This window comes from Belonocnema kinseyi, chromosome 6 (assembly GCF_010883055.1).
Source record: "Belonocnema kinseyi isolate 2016_QV_RU_SX_M_011 chromosome 6, B_treatae_v1, whole genome shotgun sequence".
In the NCBI taxonomy this organism is placed as follows: Eukaryota; Metazoa; Arthropoda; class Insecta; order Hymenoptera; family Cynipidae; genus Belonocnema; species Belonocnema kinseyi.
Genome location: NC_046662.1, coordinates 78,506,495 through 78,525,617, shown reverse-complemented (window position 1 = coordinate 78,525,617; position 19,123 = coordinate 78,506,495). Strand labels below are relative to the sequence as shown.

Below are 19,123 nucleotides of genomic sequence, written 5' to 3'. Positions count from 1 at the left end.
ATTTGAAATGTTGCATTTTCCGAATTTAAATTTTATTCTATTCAATTTCAAATTCGTAAAAGTTTATTGGCTTGCATTGTAAAATATTAAATAGTTTTGAAAACATGAAGCTTTAAATTTTAAGCATTCAAGTTTTAAAAAATTGAGAGTTTTAGAATTAATTTATCCACATTTTAAAGAATTAAAAATTAATTATTTAAATTTTAAAATATTCAGGGTAAAAAGAATCTAACTGCAAATTAAAACACTCAAAGTGGAGCTTTCTAATTTTAAATGTTTAAAATTAAAGTTAAAAAATGTATTTGTTACAATTGTTTTTTAACTTCTAAATATCTTTTTAAATCATTAGATTTTTTCTTTCAATAGCATGCAAAAATCTTCTGAAAATGTTTAAAAAATTTTATTTTTATGAAACTTTTCACAATACTTAAAAAGCTTCTGAATTTTTTATTTAAAATCTGCATTTTTATTTTAAATTACTTGAAATAAATACAAGTTTTAAATTAGTTTTGGATCCTTTAAAAACTTCCAAGTATCTCTTAAATTTACTTGTTTTTAAAAATAAATTATTAAGTGCTTAATGTATACTTATACATAATAATTCAAAAATTTCATTTAAAAATAAAAAATTTGTTTAATAGAGCAATTAAAATTCTAACGCTCAAAGTTTAAATTTACCTCTTGACAAATTTTAAAGATTTAGGGGTTTCTGCTCCAAACAATTTATATTTTAGTTAAATATTGCAAAATTTGAAATTTAAAAAGTTCAATTGTTAATGGTAAAATCTGTAAATTTTTTAAATTTAAACAGATTTATAATCGTTTTATAAAATAAACTATTATTCGCTGTTATTACTTAATGTAAAGTTTAATTTTATAAATCGTGAATTAATTTATGCTTGCAATTCATGAACTAAAAACGTTTGAATTTCAAAAGTGTTCATTTCAAACGCCTTTAACTTTTAATCGATTAAGTAAAATACATTAGAATTACGCATCGTAAACTGAATGGTGTTATAATTGAAAAAGTTAACAAATGAACTTAAATTTAAAAAAAAGTTGAAATCATAGTTATTTTCAATTTATAAATAATTTCTTAAAAAAGAGAAAAGATAAAAAGAATATTTTAAATTGAATTACATCATCATATAATGTAAAAAATTTTAATTCATATTTGAAAATGAATAGTATAAAATATGAAAAAAAGAATTTCAGAAAGAAAAAACCATTATTGAACTGAAAAATATCTAGTCATCTGCGATTACCAGAATTAAATGCTTAATGTAGTTTCGTTAAATATTTCATACATCAAAATAAATCAAATTTGTATTCTATAGCAGTGGTATCAAAAAAAGTGTTATACTTTGGAAAAATCAAATTCAAATTCAAATCGATTTTTAAATTTAATAGATCTAGAAATGTGACATTGTTCGAGCTGATAGGAAGTGTGCCAGTCGTACCTGGTATCGACAGGCAACCTGTCCAGTCCTGTTATGTTCTTTCTCCATGACCACTTTTTTTGAAATACTGTTAGTTCTATAAAGGAATTAATGAATAATCAATTCTTAAAGTGAAAACAAAATTTAATAACCTAAGCCTAATAAAAAATAATTGCGAGTTTACTGACAATAATACAAAAAATCGTTACTGATCAAAGTATATAATTTATACTTATTTGTACTTTTAGAAAGAATAATTTTGTAAATATTCCAACTCTATTATTTCTTATAAAGAACGACATGAAATGTACATGTTTTATAGGTCAAAATGCACTCACAAAAGAAAAAATTAAGCGATTTTTCATGAAAATAAGGGATTTTTTTATGTATGTAATTAATGCAGGTGCCACATTCCCAAAATTTCAAATTGAAATATATTGCATTTTTAACTAAAGAGTCGAATTTTCAAACAAGCAGTTGCGTTAACAACGTAATAGTTGAATTTTCAAGCAGAAGACACGAATTTTTAAAAGAAGGGTTTAATTTTTATCCAAATATTTACTTGAATTTTCAACTTGCAAAGAGGAATGCTGAAACAAAACAGACGAACGATCACATTTGAACAAAATAGCTACATTTTTAAAACTAAAAGACACATTTAAAAAACAAAGATTTTTCAGTAAGGAAAGAAAAAAAATTCAACAAAACTGTGAAATGTTCAAGCCAAAAATTCGACTATTTTACCATACAGTTGAATTTTCAATCCAAAGATATGAATTTTCAATAAAAAGTTAATTTTAAACAAAATGGTTAAATTTTTAATCGAAAAATTAATCTTGAACTACTACAAAAATGACATTTTTACAAGGTAGTTTAAATTTCAACAAAGTAGCTGCATTTTCGAGCGAAGGCGATAACTTTTTGACAAAATAGTTCAACTTTCAACCAAATAGTATCATTCTGATCTGAAAATGTCATAGTGTACTTTTAAAATAAAAAGAATTAACTTACAACCAAGAAATATGACTTTTCGACCAAAAGATGAATTTTCAATCCAAAAGGACGAATTTTGCACACAAAAAAAGAGTGTATAAGAAAAAAATTGAATTAAATCAAAAAGTATGCATTTTTAACAAAAAAGTTAACTTTCTAAGATATGTCAACCAAATAGTCGAATTGTCAACTAAAAAAGATCAATTCACAACCAAAAATGGAATACTTATGATTATTAAAAAAAACTAATTTTCAATTCACAATGCAATAGGTGAAACTTCAATCAAGAATGATAAATTTTTAAGCAAAAATTTGCATTTTTACTCTAAAGAGATTATTTTTCAAAAGAAAAAGATACATTCTTAACTATGAAAGGTTTCTGAGTCAAGAAAACATTTTTTGTTTGCTAAATCGTGAAATCCTCAAATGAAAATATAATAGTATAGACTTATCAATAAAAAATAATAAGCTTTAAACCAAAAACAGTTGGATTTTCGTATTGGGCTCTGTAAATCCAGTTTGTATTCATGCGAAAAACGAGAAAAAGGCGAAAAATTGTGAGTTTTAAATATATATTCTCTTCATAAATTAAAATTCAGAGAATGAAATTGATTTTCTTTAGATAGCAATTCGTTAAGCCAGTGACAATATGAAATAATTAAAAGATGTCTATGCGGAGTTCGTAAATTGGATACAATATGGAAGCATAAATAACATTTAAAAAGGTGTTTGAAAACTGTCTGAATATCGCAGTTTGTGGTTTACATTGTTTACAAGTTTTGCAGCAATTTATTTAATGATAACCTGAGGCGTAGTGAAGTTGAAAAGGCTCCTTTCTAAATTGAATAGTATATTTTTCCAGTTTTTAGAACTGTTCCTTACGTGAGAAAAATGTATTGATTTCATGAAGGTATAATTAATTTGTTGCAATTACAACAATCACAGAGTAAAAGTAGCTCAAAAAAGAGGAAATAGAGTATTTTTCACGAAAAGAAAGAAAAATAGGCAAAAGATTTAACATTTATTTTTAAATGTCTGAAAGAACAACAAAAAATAAAGTTGGTAAAAGAAACTATTTTTATAAATATGCTTGAAATAGTTTTCATATTCAAGAATATTAAATACTTCTTTCCAAGATTTATTATATTTTTCTTAGTGTAATTAATATTTTGAATTCTCATTTAAAACTACACTATTCGATGCTCTCAAACTTCAATGTTTTAAATTAAAAAAATAATAATTTGTATATGTTTGGCGAAAAAATATTTTAGCTTCAAAGTGCTATTCATATCCTAAATAGTTAATTTGCAATCGATGAAATAAATGTTGTGAATTTGTTATGGTTACATTTAAAAATGAAGTTTGAGACTGCTCAAAGAGTCTATACTGATTTAAAATTCAATGAGCTCAATTCTTAACGTTTGACTTTAAATTTTTAAAGATAGAACATTTAAATTTGCAGCTGATCATATTGGAATGTTCGATTTTTAATGATGAAACTTTGTACATTTCAATTAAGAAGCGCTCAACTTCAAATACTTCGTTTTCAAATTTCTTCTATGATTTGAAGAATCAAAATAATATCACGGATGATGTAATTTCAAATTAAAAACATTATTTTAAAAGAAAACATTTTTAAACGTCGCTTCTCACCCACGTTTAAAACATGTTTTAATTGGAATTAATGATGTCTTATTTTTTCGAGAAAGACATTCTCTACAACTCTATTGTTTTCAATTTCAAAGGTAAATATTGTTATGGCTAAAATCGTTAAAACCATTTTTTTTCAAAGAAAAGATTAAAAACTGGAAACATTAGAGTTGTAGGGAACGTTCTCCTAGAAGAAATCAACCACAATTGATTAAAATTCAACAACTTTTCCAAAATCGGTAAAAAGCGATAGTAAAACAACTAAATGAGAAAATATATTTTTAAATCATTATTTTATGTAAGTTTCCAACTTTTTTGGTAAAAAAAAAGTTTTTTCTTGTATAATAACTAATAATATAATTCCAATTTTTCAAACGTAACTATTTGGAAGAATTTTCCGCGTAATTCAAATATCGTCTATTTAAAGTAGAAAGATGAAGTTTTTCGAAAATATAGGAAATAAGGAATATTTGAGAGAAAAGGGACCAGCAGGGGAATAGGAAAATAATGCCATCACTGCAATTAGTTAACACTTTCTTTTTTATTTAAAAAATGTGAGTTAAATATAGGAAAGAAACCATTTCCGTAAAGTATTTTAGCTAAAATTGCATGAAGTTCTAGATCGCACAGAGCAAACAAAAATTTATGTTCACAACAGGAAACTGAAAAGATGGAAGTCAAACTGTGATAAGCATCGTTTATCACAAAAAGGGGGAAAATATCTATTTAAAAAGCTTTAAAAAGAATGTACTGCTAGGTTCAAAGATCAAGCCTTGAAAAGGAGTGAAAAATAAATAACTCAAAGAAATATAATATATGTAGGATTTCATATGTTGGCCTTTTGGAATTTCAAGGCTTTGAAACTATCAGGATACTCAGTGCAATGTAAATTTCACCCCGATCTCCTTTGATCATTTGCGATCTTCAGATGAATTCTATATTAAATATTAATTTACCCACATCGCCATCGAATTTGAAATTATTCGACATGCAATTTCAATTCTAATTACCTTAAGTGTTTGATTAAATAAGAAACCTGATGGCAGGTTTTAATAATTTTTAATTCGTAAAAACAATTTTTTAATGAGTAATTATTTTATTAAATTTCGTTAAATTATAATTTATTAAAGCCTTCACAGATCATTTTTTAAATGCATTCATGCTTCAGTTGAAGATGCAAGGTCAAGTTTAATTAGGAATTACTATTCTATTCTGCATCTGATTGTTGTAATTTTAAAAATTGCAATTTATAATGGAATTCCACAACTACTAAATAAAAAGAATCCTTTTGAAATTTTGAACAACAAATGGATTTTAACTTTAGAAATATCAATTACCAAAAATGCTAAGTGCTTCGCCAAATAAAAAATGACTTCTTTTAATTTAAAGACTTAATAAAGCATCAATCCTAACATCATTTTTTACCTTCATCTTCAATAATGTCTTCTTCCATTCTGCCTTTTCGTAAACTTTTCACGAATCGAACTTTTCTATCACAAAAGATTTATTTCATGAATCTAAAATTTAAAAAATGTTGTACTGAGCACAAACACGAGTGATTTGAACTAATTAAGTTTGAAACTTCTAGTCGAAATATTTTTGTTAAAAAAAAAGGTTTTTGAAATGAACAAGATTAAATTACAATTCATAGAGTTGAGCTTAAGTTTCAGAGGCGGGGGTTGTATGAACTTCCGTCGGCCCGCTTTCGCGGTCGCGACGCCTGCAACTGGTGGCAGATCTGCACGAGACGCTCTCTCTGAGCTTTCTATAGTGTGTTCAAAATAACTCTCGCAAGCACGTGATGCCGCGACGTTACACAGTGGGGCAAAATTACAAACAAAAAAATCGAAATACGATTTCTCCGCAAATCTGTTTCAATTTTTTTTAATTGAAACTAACCAGGCGTAGATCCAGAGAACTGACCTTAGTTGGGTTTCTCTCAAAACAGGGGAAGTGGGGTCATTTTTCACGTAAGTCACGAATTCACTTCAAAGACGATTTTTTTCGAGGAAAATTGAATTTAAAAAAGTTCTATTTTAATCAAGAAAGATGATGTTTAGTATCATAAAACATGTTTTTTCAATCAAAAGAACGATATTTTAACTTTAACAAAATGATGAGTTTTCTACAATAGAAATTGAATTTTCTACAAGAAAAACGAATTTTTATTAAAATGTTTGAATCTTTAACCAAATAGATAAATTTTACATAAAAAGACGAATTTTTAACCAAATAGTTGAATTTCAGGATTTCCGAGGATTTAAAAGGACTTTAACCAGTTTTAAGGGATTTAAAGTATAAAAAATATTTCAATAGTTCTCAAGAAATTCATGGAATTCCTAAGGATTTTAAATGCTTTAAGCATTTTTTAAAGCATTTAAACGTTTTAATGAATTAAAATTTATTAAAAGATTTTACGGCAGTTCAAGGAATTTCACAAGAATTAATTGAGGAATTCATTATTATTTCAATGATTTAAAAGGCTTTTTATAAATAAAAGTTAAACATAAGTAATTGCAAAGAATTTTCTAAAGTTTTATGAACATTTTGTAAGATTATATACGGTTTTTATGGGAGGATATTAATTAATTTTTAACGGATTGTTATAAATATAAAAAACTCCAAACATTTTATAATATAACTATAAGTTTTAAAGGATTTCACTAGAATTACAAATATTTCAGTAATTTTTAATGGATTTTATAAGATTTTCAAGGATTGCAGCCATTAAAAATTTGTTTGAAGATTCAATAAAGTATTTTAATTAATTTTCAAGGATCTCAAAGGATATCAGAGGACATCCAATTTTTAAAGAGATTTCGAGAAATATTAACAGATTTTATATAATTTAATGTCTTTTCAACAGATTTGACAATATTTCAAGGAATTTTTTCGTACGAATTGAGAGATTTGAAGGGAGTTCAAAGATTTAAAATGATTTTCCAATATTTTAAAAAGATTTCAAAAGATTTAGAATATTTTAGTGTATTTCTTAGAAATGCAAGGAATTTCCCAAAGATTCAAAAAATTTTGAAGGGATTTATAAAGATTTTTATGATTATCAGAATTTCCTAGAATTTTGAAAGATTTGGAACGATTTTAAGGATATACACTACGTACAATCAATCTCAAAAGTGGCCTATCTTTAAAAGGGTAGTATGCTTTTCGCTCCCGAGTTTCACAGGTATGCACCGGCTGAGGGGAGCGAACGTCACCTTCCACTGCACGGACCATGGATCCATCCTCTTCTATTGCGCCCTCTCAAGCAATGCCGACCCTATTTTCCTTCACCCTTCCTAGTTCAGTGATATCTGAAATTGTATTGGAAATAGATTTTTATGCTTTTTTCCGCACCACCATGGAGGTAAAGCATAATAAGGAGCGTTTTTTTAGTGGTAACCTCAGTAGACCTAATCCACATGTCAATACTATACAATACTATAGCATGTCAAAATAATTCAAATAAGAATTTTGCCCATATAAATCTTTACTTTTACTTTAGTTATTAGTTTCTAAGAATTGCTAAAATTTTACTTTTTAATTTTTAATTATTAATTATACTTTTACTTTTTAAGTCCGCCATAATAACGCGATACTAGTTTGACAAAGGTAAATCTCGAAAGTTATTTGGACTGATACATTTTAATTTGTTTTAAAACAAATAAATGCTTGCGTTTCGATTCACAGTTCTGAAATGTATTAGGCAAATGAAAACTGTTAAATTTAACCTGTGTTCGAAATTGAATAGTTAATAATTCTAAATTTTCTCAGTTGTAAAAATTACAAAATTTTCAGTCTCTTTATTTAAAGTTACAAAATCATCACCGAATTTAGTTTTCAAATCCAAATCGCTAATTATCTGTTGCGTCTCCTTCAAATCTTTAGGGAGGCCATGAATTAATTTACGTATAGCTCTATAAGCATCTAATTTAATACAATTTTATCATCTAGAAAAGTAATAGAAGGGCTGGACATTGGTGGACTTACTGATGTAGGCCGTGCTGTGGAAGGGGACGTTCGCTCCCCTCAGCCGGTGGCTGCCTGTGAGGATCGGGAGCGAAAAGTCAATCTCCCATTTAAAATGATTGATAGAATCAACAAAAAAAGATCTATCATTAATTTCTGTAAATCTTGATGGAGGCTTCTAAGCACACTTCAGAAAAAAAATCAGGTAAAAATTGTCAATTTAACAGTTGTTATTTAAAGGTTTAGTTTTTCCTTTCTGTTTAGAGAAAAGTTACAATATTTATTTAATCCTAATGAGAAAGGCCTCATTTTATTCTTTTAAGGATTCTCTCAAATTATATTTGGGTTGATTTTATTTTAAAAAAATAATTAAGAAATCATATAGTTATTATTGTAATAAACAATAATAGTTTAAATTTTAATTAACACCACCCAAATAGAGTTTTAGAGAATCCTTATAAGAATAAAATGAGGCCTTGCTCATTAGGATTAAATAAAAATTGCAACTTTTCCCTAAAGAGAAAGGAAAAATTAAACCTTTAATTAACTACTGTTAAGAAAAAAAAACAATTTTTACCTGATTTTTCTTCTGAAGTGTGCTTAGAAGCCTCCATCAAGATTTACAGAAATTAATCATAGATTTTTTTTGTCGATCTTATCAATCATTTTAAAGATAGGCAACTTTTGGGATTGATTGTACGTAGTGTACATTCTTAAATGACCTATAAAGGTTTCATGCTATTTTAAAATATTCCATGGGATTTTTTAAGGATATAATCAGATTTCTGAGAACTTCAACGTTTTTCAAGGATTTTAAAGCTCTCAAGTTATTTTAATAAATCTTCTAGGATTTTAGGAAATATTAGATTTCGCGGTATTTCATGGAAATTTCAAGCAATTTTATTGGATTTCAATAGATTGTAAAAATTTGAAGGGTTCGTAATTTTTTATTTTATTCGAGTTTGAGGATTACATTTTTCAAATCGAATGATTGATTATTGACTGATTAATTGAATTTTTTATTTATATAAAATAATAAACATTAGAAGAGTGGTATAGTTCCTGTAGAGTATTTAAGCTCAAGAAACTTTGAAAGAAATATTTGAAAATTTAAATTTTTAAAGCTAAAGAATTTTATTTTCAAGGGATCAAAAATTAAAATTATTACAGAATTTACACTTTATTTTAATTTAATTTAAACTATAACTTTAAATTGGAAATATAGAAATTTTAAACTGGCGACATTATCTGCGTTGTGAATCGAGACTCTTGAAGAATCTGGATGCGGTCATGGTGGAGCGTTTATCTTCAAACTCGACTTAGGAAAATCCGGCTGAACTCAGCATGCGTTTTTCTGCAGTTTTCCTCTCACCTGGCAAAATTTTCAGGAAAATGCGAGTGCTTCTAATATAGACCTTTGCTTCTCCGGGGTTTCCAAATAAAATGAATAGTACAATAGCGTTTTAAACGCAGTGCTATGGGTCTTTAGTGGAAAAACCTAAAAAGAAAACAAAACTAATAATAAAAATTCCAAAGATGATACTTATTGAAAGGTATGTATACAATTTAAAATAGAATTCGAAAAGATTGTATAGAATTTTATTATTGAAAAATGAGATTTCTGCAACGAAAAAAAAAAAAACATTCATTCTCATTTTTATAAGTGAAAATTGAAGAATTTCCAATATTGCAAGCCTTAAAACCTTAATCATTTTTAAAACCGTTGAATTACCAGGATAGAAATAGTCGCGAGACAAAAAACACGCCAAAAGAACCGTGGACTCCGGAACATTCACTGTAGACACAGTGAATAAATAAGTTCACAGATTATTATACATAATATTTTGCAACCTTTTAAATAATAGTATTTTTTATAATTTCTCTAAATTTCCCAGTGAAAAAAAAGTGAAGGTAAAAAAAAAAATTCTGGGAGGGGGGCGATCACCGGTTTCGGAACTCTGTAGATTTTGAAAAGAAATTCTTTTATTCACTTTATTCGAACATAATAAAAAAATTTAATAACTATAAAATTTAAGATATGGTTGCTTTAACAATGCGTAATTCATTTGAAATGATTGGTATTAATGTGTTATGAATAAATAAACACTCGCAAAGCATAATTCGGAAAATGAATAATTTTTATTAACATCTGTATTGATATAAGCTTTGTTAGGTGATTCTTGAAGAGGGTCGGATATTTATGAAGTGATTTTTATTTTCAATATAATTCACAAGAGCACACAAGCATTAAATATAAAAATAAGTGTATTTCTTATTGTTATAACGAAATTTTATAAATAAAGGCAGCTAAGCAATTTTTAAAAGTTTGAGGTGTTTTTTTTAAATGTGCTTGATTGGCTTGGCACAGATGCTTCAGTAAATCTTATTGTCATTGCATGGAAATTTTGTGAATCTTATAAGCAACATTTAGGCTTGCTAGTAATACTTTAGTAAACGATATTGCAATTTTATGAAAAAAATTATTGCTATAAACAAATTTGATACGTAAGTGTATAGTTTGAGCAATTTTTAGGAGTTTTAGGTTTTTTAAATCTGCTTTATTTGGGTTGCCAATGTGAAGCATATATCAAACAGAAACAAATGATTGTTATAAACAATAAATTAAACTATGGATTTTTTTATAAAAATTGTATATGAAAATCACGATACTAAAATGACAGTACGCAATTTTGAGCGCACCCAGGGCGCGCGACTGTTTGTTCTCGCGCTCGATAATATATTTATCTCGTACTCCGCTCTCGATAATGTATCGTGTATAATGCTCGCGGTCGGTATCTCAACTTTTATATCATTTCCATAAATGTATATTATTATAACTCATAACATGCATTGATATTAAAACAGACGTACTTTCATTGTCTCTTTTAAAAAAATGCGCATTCCTCAAAAAAATTTGTTATTAAACATTTTACTGCCGGTTTTTCAAAAACTGAATTTACTCATTTCCAATTTTATTTTTACGATTTAAACGTAGCACATACGGTCGAAACATCAGCATTACCTTTTTTTAACTTCTAAATTAAATCCCTACCTCAGTGACCCACAAAACTTCGATTAACGAGGGTTTGGGGGCTGGAGGTGGGAGGCAGTTAGTTTGAACCAAGAGTCATAGCTGGTTAGTCTTTTATGCTGGGAATTTCAACCAACTTTCAGCAGTGCTGTGTTAGATGGGAGTTCATATGATTTCATTTTCACATTCCCGGTCCACAGTGGGAAAAACATGTCATTTTTGGTACAAAATAACGTACAGCCTACAAATATTAAGCGATTTGAACAAAAAAAAATGTGAAAAAAAGCTGTTAAGATTTCTAAGAGAGCTGTCGAGCCTGATTTTTCAGTTAGGTTTTCAATTTTTTATAAATACACAAATAAGACGAAAAAATGGCCTTTTTATCTATTTTGACGTTCACAGTGCTCGCCAATAACAGGAAAAGTGATAAAATCGCCTAAATTTCATAAACTGATATTAGCTAAAGATGTTCCAATATTATGCATTAAACAATGACATTTTTTATAAAAAAATTATTTGTTGAACGAATGTTTTTTATGATTTTCCATAATCATAAGTTTTTTCTAGTTATATTGCAATTCTTTATATTATAAACAAATTTTGTGAACAAATGCAGTAATCAGGCATTTTTCGATAGAAAAATTCGTTTTTTTCGTTGCACATTTCTTTAAATTCGGAACTTTATGATATTTGCCACAAAATTCATGATTTTTTTATTCATTTTATGACATTTTAAACAAATGTAATAAACAAATGCATTATTCGGGCATTTGTCGGTAGAAAAATTCGGTTTTTTAAATGCCAGTCTTTTCATATGGAAACTTGATAGGAATTTCAGTAACATTCATGATAAGTTATTAAATTTTATTATTTCTTTAAACAAATTTGATGAACAAATGCATTAATCAGACATTTGTCGACAGAAAAATTCGTTTTTTCTATGTCAACAGTTTTAATCAGGATATCGAAAAAAATAAATTTGTCCACCCACAGATGTCCGAATAATGAATTTTTTTATTAAATTTGTTTTTAAAAAACATAAAATTTGTCAACTTATCATGAAGGTTGCCGAATTTATTATGAAGATCCCAATTACAAGTCTGATATCGAAACAAAAAAGAATTTTTCCGTCGACAGATGCCCCAATAATGCATTTGTTTATTAAATTTGTTTTATAAAATTCATAAAATTGATCAAAAAATTATGAATTTTGCTTTAATTGTCTCATAAAGTTCCCAACTGAAAGTACTGCAATTGAAACAACAAAATTTTTCTATCGACAAACGCCCGAATAATGCATTTGTTTATTAAATATGTTTAAAAAATTATAAGATTAATCAACAAATCATGAATTTTTAAAAATTATTATAAATTTCCAAATTGAAAAAAAATTAACCAAAAAAATGAATATTTCTGTTGAAAAATGTCTGATTACTGCCTTTGTGCAATAAATTTGTTTATAATATGTACATTTATAACCAGAAGAGAATTTTTCTCATATAATATTGTTTTAATTTCAATTTCTTGCAACATAACTTTAAAAAACTTGTATTTATGGAAAATCTTTCTAAAAAATTTTTTAACAAATAATTTGTTGATAACAAATTTTTTTGTATATTTTTTGCATATTGTCCTGCTATTGACGAGCACCGGGAACGTCAAATAGAAAAAAGGCAATTTTTTCGTCATATTTGTTTATTTATAAAAAAATTTAAAACCTAATTCAATAATCAGGCTGGACAACTCTCTTAGAAATCTTATTAGCTTTTTTTTGCAATTTTTTGTTGTCGAAATCGGTGAAGATTTGTGGGCTGTACGCTATTCTGAATCAAAAAAGTCATTTTTCTTTTCAATTTGCGGCACTCCTTTAAGTCCGAAACCGAAAACTCTTTTTTTTTTAATAATCTTGTAGGGCATTGAAAAACAAAAATTTTTCTTTTCTTGAATTTTCTTTCATATCGCGCGTTATTTGGCTTAAAATGTTGATTTTCATGTTTTTTTAAATTTTGTAAATGCTATAACTATGGTAAATTTCGGTTTTATAAAAAAAAGTCATAAGGATAAATTGATCGTCTGATTTAATACTATGAATATCCGTACAAACAATTTTTGAATTAAAAAAAAGTAGTCTCAGAAATTTTCAAAATACGCTCACTTCTTGAATTTTCAACAAAAATGACTGGCTAACGAACTTGACCTTAATTTTAGGATACTAAAAGAGTATACGAAAAGCCAATTTAATCCGTCAATTCTTTCGAAAGTTATCGTGCTGACAAACTAAAAATTTACAGACAAACAGACACATACACACACATTCACACACAGCCAGACAGACACATTCGTAAAAACCTGTTTTTCGGATTCAGGGGGTCTTAAAACGTGAACATTTGATAAAAATGGGATGGGTCAAATTTTACACAAATCTAATACCTTCTCTTGATGAGAATGTAAAAAAAGTACCTCGGACAATAAAAAAAATTTTCAAGCTGGGCATTTGTTTATCAAATTTGCTTACAACAATCACATTTTTCATACAATGTCAATATAGTTTACAGAAGCATCACTGCGATATCGAACAAATCACGTTAAGACACAAGTACCTTAAATTCTTAAGCATTACTCAAGCTGCGTATTTGTTTATTAAAATTGTTCATAATAATAAGAAATACACATTTTATGTTCTTCTACTGTTTATGAAAATACAATTGTTAGTAACAACTCATTTATTTATAACAAATAATCAAGTTATGCTTTGTATTTTTAACATTTTTTTCCCGTAATTTTACCCCACTGTACCATGTTGCAGAGTGGGCCAAAAAAATGTTTCTGTGAACAAATGAATTTTAGCCTATTCATTCGATTCGGACGTTTTTTTTTAATAAAAATATTTTTCAAAGATTTGTAAGTTTGGATTTTTTATATAAAATTTCATTCCTTTTTCGTTTAACAATAGTCAAATTATAAACAAATTAAGAAAGAAAACTTGTTTTGTTTCATTAAGATTTCATTAAAGTTTCATTACGATTAATTGAAAATAGATACCGTTTTGCAATTATTTAAAGAATGTTGATGAACAAATTCACAGTTTGGATATTTTTCCCGGAATAGGCTCAATTTTTTACAGAATAAATAAGAATATCTTCATGATGTCTCTTTGCCACGATACTTTGCACATTTATAGGAATGGAAGCTTCTAATGTGTCCCTTAAGGGCTTACATTTTTCTTGCACCGTCTTCCCTATTCCTTTACACACCCTCCACACACTTACTTGCTAGAGGGAAGGGGATCTACAGTTCAAGGTGGGTTCCGAACCACCAAGAGCAACAGGTTTGGGTACTTAGTGAAAACCTTTTTCTCTAGAGGTACCGGTCCCACGACTCTCCGGAGATAAACAACTAACTCCCTTGCTAGGCTAGTGTTCACTGCATGGGCCGCCGAGGCTCTTCCAGAGCGCGAGGCGGTAATCGAACCCGCAAGCCGACGAAGTGGGTCCAAAGCCTATGCTTTAGCCCCCACAACCATCGTCCCACTTCTTTGCACATTTATAAGGGTCAGTAATTATTTAAACAAATCATTATTTAAACCATTTAGACATAAAATTTGTTTAAATAATTAATCATTCTTGTAAATTTGACAAATATCGTAGCAAAAAGTTATCGAAAAGACATTCTTAGCTGTTTTCGTAAATGAAAATTGAGCCTATTTGTTAAGAAATAGTCAAACTGAATTTGTTTATGAAAATTGCTTAAATAACTCACAATTTTTACAAATTTTCAAAATATCATAGCAAAGGGCCTTTAAAAAGTTTATGAGGATTGTTTGAAGAATTCTTAACTCTAATCAATTTTCAAAGTATTATATAGCGAAGAGTCGTCGGAAAGACATTGGCAGTTGATTTCGTGAACAATTTGTGCTTATTTCTTGAAAAATACCCAAATTATAAATTTATTAATGAAAATTGTTTAATTAATTCATAATTCTTGTAAATTTGCCAATTATCATGGAAAAAGTCATCAAAAATACATTTTTAGTTCATGCCGTAAAATATTGAGCGTATTAATTGAGGTATATCCACACTATGAATTTGTTGATAAAAATTGTTTAAACAATTGCCAAAGAACATCTATTTTTAATTCATTGTAATAAAACAGTATTTTTTGTCAAATGTTATACGAAAACTCTGGATTTGGATGATTTAGAATCCGAAAAATAACTTATTAATTAATTTTGTGTATAGTTGAATTATTCTAACTCACTGGATATTATTTTCAGAGTTTTAGCATACATAAAAGACTTTGTTGAATAAATATGAAAATATTAAAATAAAACTGTATTTCTGAAAAGATAAAAAAGATGTAAATTTTTTTGTAAAATAAGAAATTCAACAAGTTTTTTAATCAAAAATCTAAACGCACAATTTTTGTCAAAACATAAAAATCTTTCATTTAAAAAGAAACTTCCAAATCGACCGAATTGGGTAGGCTAAACATTGATTTGTCCACATCAACTTTTTTGAGGATGGTAAAATAAATCTTTAAACTTAATTTTATTAAATTAAAATTAAAAATGATACTCTTTGAGACACAAGTCATTGGAAAAATTGAATAAAAGGAGCCTTTTTAATCCCTAACTTCCATGCGCCAATTCTTTAGAACTGAAGAAGACGGCACTTTATGCGATACATTAACGAAGTTAATTAACTAATTAAATTTCATTTTGTATTCGCTCTATTTTATATGCGATTCCACACCCTTTGGTTCTATATTAAAGTAATTGTCGTGACGAAAATCGAAGTAATATTACTGATTATGTTATTTATGGTAAAATTAAAAACATGATTTTTAATGAAAAATTTTCAAATTTACAAAAAAGTTATGTTAATGTTTTTTACAACTAATTTTTTTCTTATAATTGATTCTCCATGATTTTTGAAAATAGTTGAATTTAATGAAATGGTTGCTGAATTTCTTGTTTTTGTGACTGAAATCTTTAAACCTATTTTTTTCAAAGAAAACATATATTAAATAAATAACTACATTTAAAGATTAATGAATTTTTTTCAAGTTGGAAACAGTAGAGTTGTAGGTAAGGTTTACTCGAAAAAGGGCCATAATTTAATAAAATTCAGCCGTTGTTTAAAAAATGGTAAAAAGCGGCAGTAAGAAAAAATTGAATTAGAAAAATTATTGCTAACAATTTGAAGGCATTGCTATGAGTTCCCTGATAAAACATCATAAGTGACAAACATCAATTTTATGTGATATTGAGTGTTATTAACGGTTTTTGACAATGTTTTCATAAACCATTGTTAGTTGGTTAATTAAAAATATCTGCTAATTATTTAACTTATTTTCAAATGTTTAAGCTTAAGTCCATGGTATATTTATCAGATCCCTACCTTACCGGCATTTTTTGCGCAAAATCTTAGGTCCACACGAATTTGGTGTATCGAGTTGAAAATTTGCCAAATCAATTAAAAGGCACTAAGGAATGTTTGTAGTATGTAGGGTCCTAAATTGATGCAACAAAACAATTTAATTGCGGATAATTTTTAAAAGGGTTTTATTTTTTATTTTCTGAAATTTAGGATCATACAAGCCTTCTATAGTGCATTCTAATTAATTTCACAAATTTTCGACTTGATGCTTCAATTCGTTGGGATGTCAGTTGTTGCAAAAAAATGTCGGCAAGGTTGGAATCCGATAACTATTACATGGCCTTAAACAATTTTATTTTGATTAGTCATTTTATTTTTTCATGTAGATCATAAAATGAATGTATTCTCGAGACTTTATGAGCTTTTAAGTTAATTGTAAAGATAAAATAATTTGTTCATATAATTTCATCATTCTCTCTAGGCTTCGGGGTCAGGTGAATTAAAAGTAATTAAATTTTTTCAAACGTTTCAGCATATAATGGTAGCCCTCATCAATCAATTTTATTTAATCTGTGAAAATTACATAATTTTTTGTAGGTACGCAATTATACAATTGAAAGTGTTTCAAGGAATTAAATTAAAATTAAAATTTATTTATTTTGAAGGAGTGTTATTCCTTAGTTTATATCTCATGTCAGTTGTCAAATTATATAAAATTCCTTAATTTAAAATGTTCTTGTATTTTATTTTACTTTATTTTATTAATAAATCTTGAAATGTTCTTTCAACATTTTATTATAGTAAAGTCAATTTAATGAAAACAATTTCAGTGTCTTAAACAATTTTTTAAGTTGTCAAAAAGATGTGGATTTCATGAAAAACAAATTTTTAACATTCTTTTTGTATAAAAAATACCCTTGAAACAATATTTTGTATGAAAGAAGTACTTTCAAGTAATCAATTTTTTTTATCTTGAGGAATTATATCTGTGAAAGTAAAATTTAATTCATTTAAAAATATCACTGTAGTCAAAATACGAAATTATCGAAAACATTGTATTAAAGTAATTATTCAAATATTCTGTTGACAAAATTTTTTCCTTATAGACAAACATTTAAATAAAAAAATAATACTGTAGTAAGAATAAAAATGTTTGATAAGCATTACGGTTAAACAATGTTTTCACTACAAATTTATATAGCAACGTATGTTTGTTAAAAAAATGTTTTGCTTTAATCCCGAATGTAAGAATTTTCTTTAAATTTTTTTGTTGTTGAAAAATTCTTAATTTTCAAATCAAAATGTACTAAGCTTTCTATTATCATTGAAAATCTTATTTGTAACAGTAAAATGATTTTTTTTAAACACTGTAGTTTTATAATTCTTCAGTTGTGCTTTTAAACATTTGAACATTACCATTATAAAACTCATTAAAATAGGTCCTGCATTTTCTGTTATCATTACAAATTATTTATGTGTAAGTGAAAAAAAAACTTGGCTCCAAAATCACACTAGTAAAAATAGGAAATTATCGCATTTCTGTCAAATAATTATTATTTAAATATTACATAAAAAATTGTAAGCGAAGAATAATCTATACAAGCATTCTTTAAACTCAAAGTATTCTAAAACAATATTATTTTTTATTTGTTCAAAATAGTGGTATAAATTTATATCAATTTAAATAATATCTAAAAAATCAAGAGAAACATTTCATTTCACAAATTAAAATTGCTTAACCCACTTTATTTTGTTTTAATTTTTCTTCCATTTTTCGAGTGCTTGTCATATTTTTATGTACTATTTTGTTTTCTAATCATTCTTCTACACTTTTTAATGCTTAAACAATTTATTTCCTCAAGTTTATTTTTAGAACGCATTTTCTCCTGCCTACTTATGAAAAGCATATAATAAAAATAAAATAATGATAGAAAATTGTTTAAAAAAGTAATTATTTAAACAAATTACATTTTTTACATATTAAGGCGTATTCTTCGAAAACAAATGATTACTTTCAAATATTAATATCTATCAAAAATTTGGCGAAACGAAATGTGAGTCCTAATTTTTCTATACTCGAACAAACAGGTAATATTTCAATAATTATGTAATTACCCGCTAAGAAGAGAAGAATAGTTAAACATTAATATTTTCAGATTTAAACGAAAGAGTGAGCTTTATTTAATTTGTTTGAATCTGCTAATTTTCCATCGGGAATTGGGAATTCGGAACAAGTGTTCAAAGAAAGAACAGGTTTAGCTCCGAAACTAAATCTTTTTTATTTCCTTAACGGTTGACACTTGTATTCCATGCAGGTGGACATATTTTCCACTTTTTTAATTCCTCTTGATCCGATCAGTAGTAACACACCTCTCATGGTTATTTTTAATTCCATACTTACATGCTGTATTTTCGATTAATTTATTTTCTTTTAATCTGTCCAGAAAATATGTGCACTTGCAAAGTTTATATCCTCCGTGTGCAACATAAGTTTGCAAATCTCAATTTTTTGTCAAGGTTATTTTTAATTCCATACTTACGTGCTTTATTTTCAATTATTTTAATTCCTTCTAATCTGCCCAAAAAATATGTGCAAAGGCATAGTTTTTATTCGTTGTTGTGGAAAATAAGTTTGGAAATCTCAGTTTTTTGTGTGCCATAACGGC

The 19,123-nt window shown here is 27.0% G+C and overlaps 1 protein-coding gene across 5 annotated transcripts in view; it reads right to left on the bottom strand.

Moving 5' to 3' along the window:
- Positions 1–7,668, bottom strand: part of LOC117174728 (adenylate cyclase type 2) — a 134,369-nt gene extending 126,701 nt beyond the window's left edge. For 3 of the 5 annotated variants that reach the window (XM_033364049.1, XM_033364050.1, XM_033364051.1), the window contains exon 1: positions 5,508–5,808. In XM_033364049.1, the coding sequence (XP_033219940.1) occupies positions 5,508–5,535 (28 nt within the window). In that variant the 5' untranslated portion in view covers positions 5,536–5,808. Of the gene's footprint in view, positions 1–5,507; positions 5,809–7,202; positions 7,394–7,482 lie in introns of those variants that run through there. The other 2 variants (XM_033364047.1, XM_033364048.1) reach the window with 2 other exon arrangements.
- Between the last annotated feature and the right edge of the window lie 11,455 nt (positions 7,669–19,123).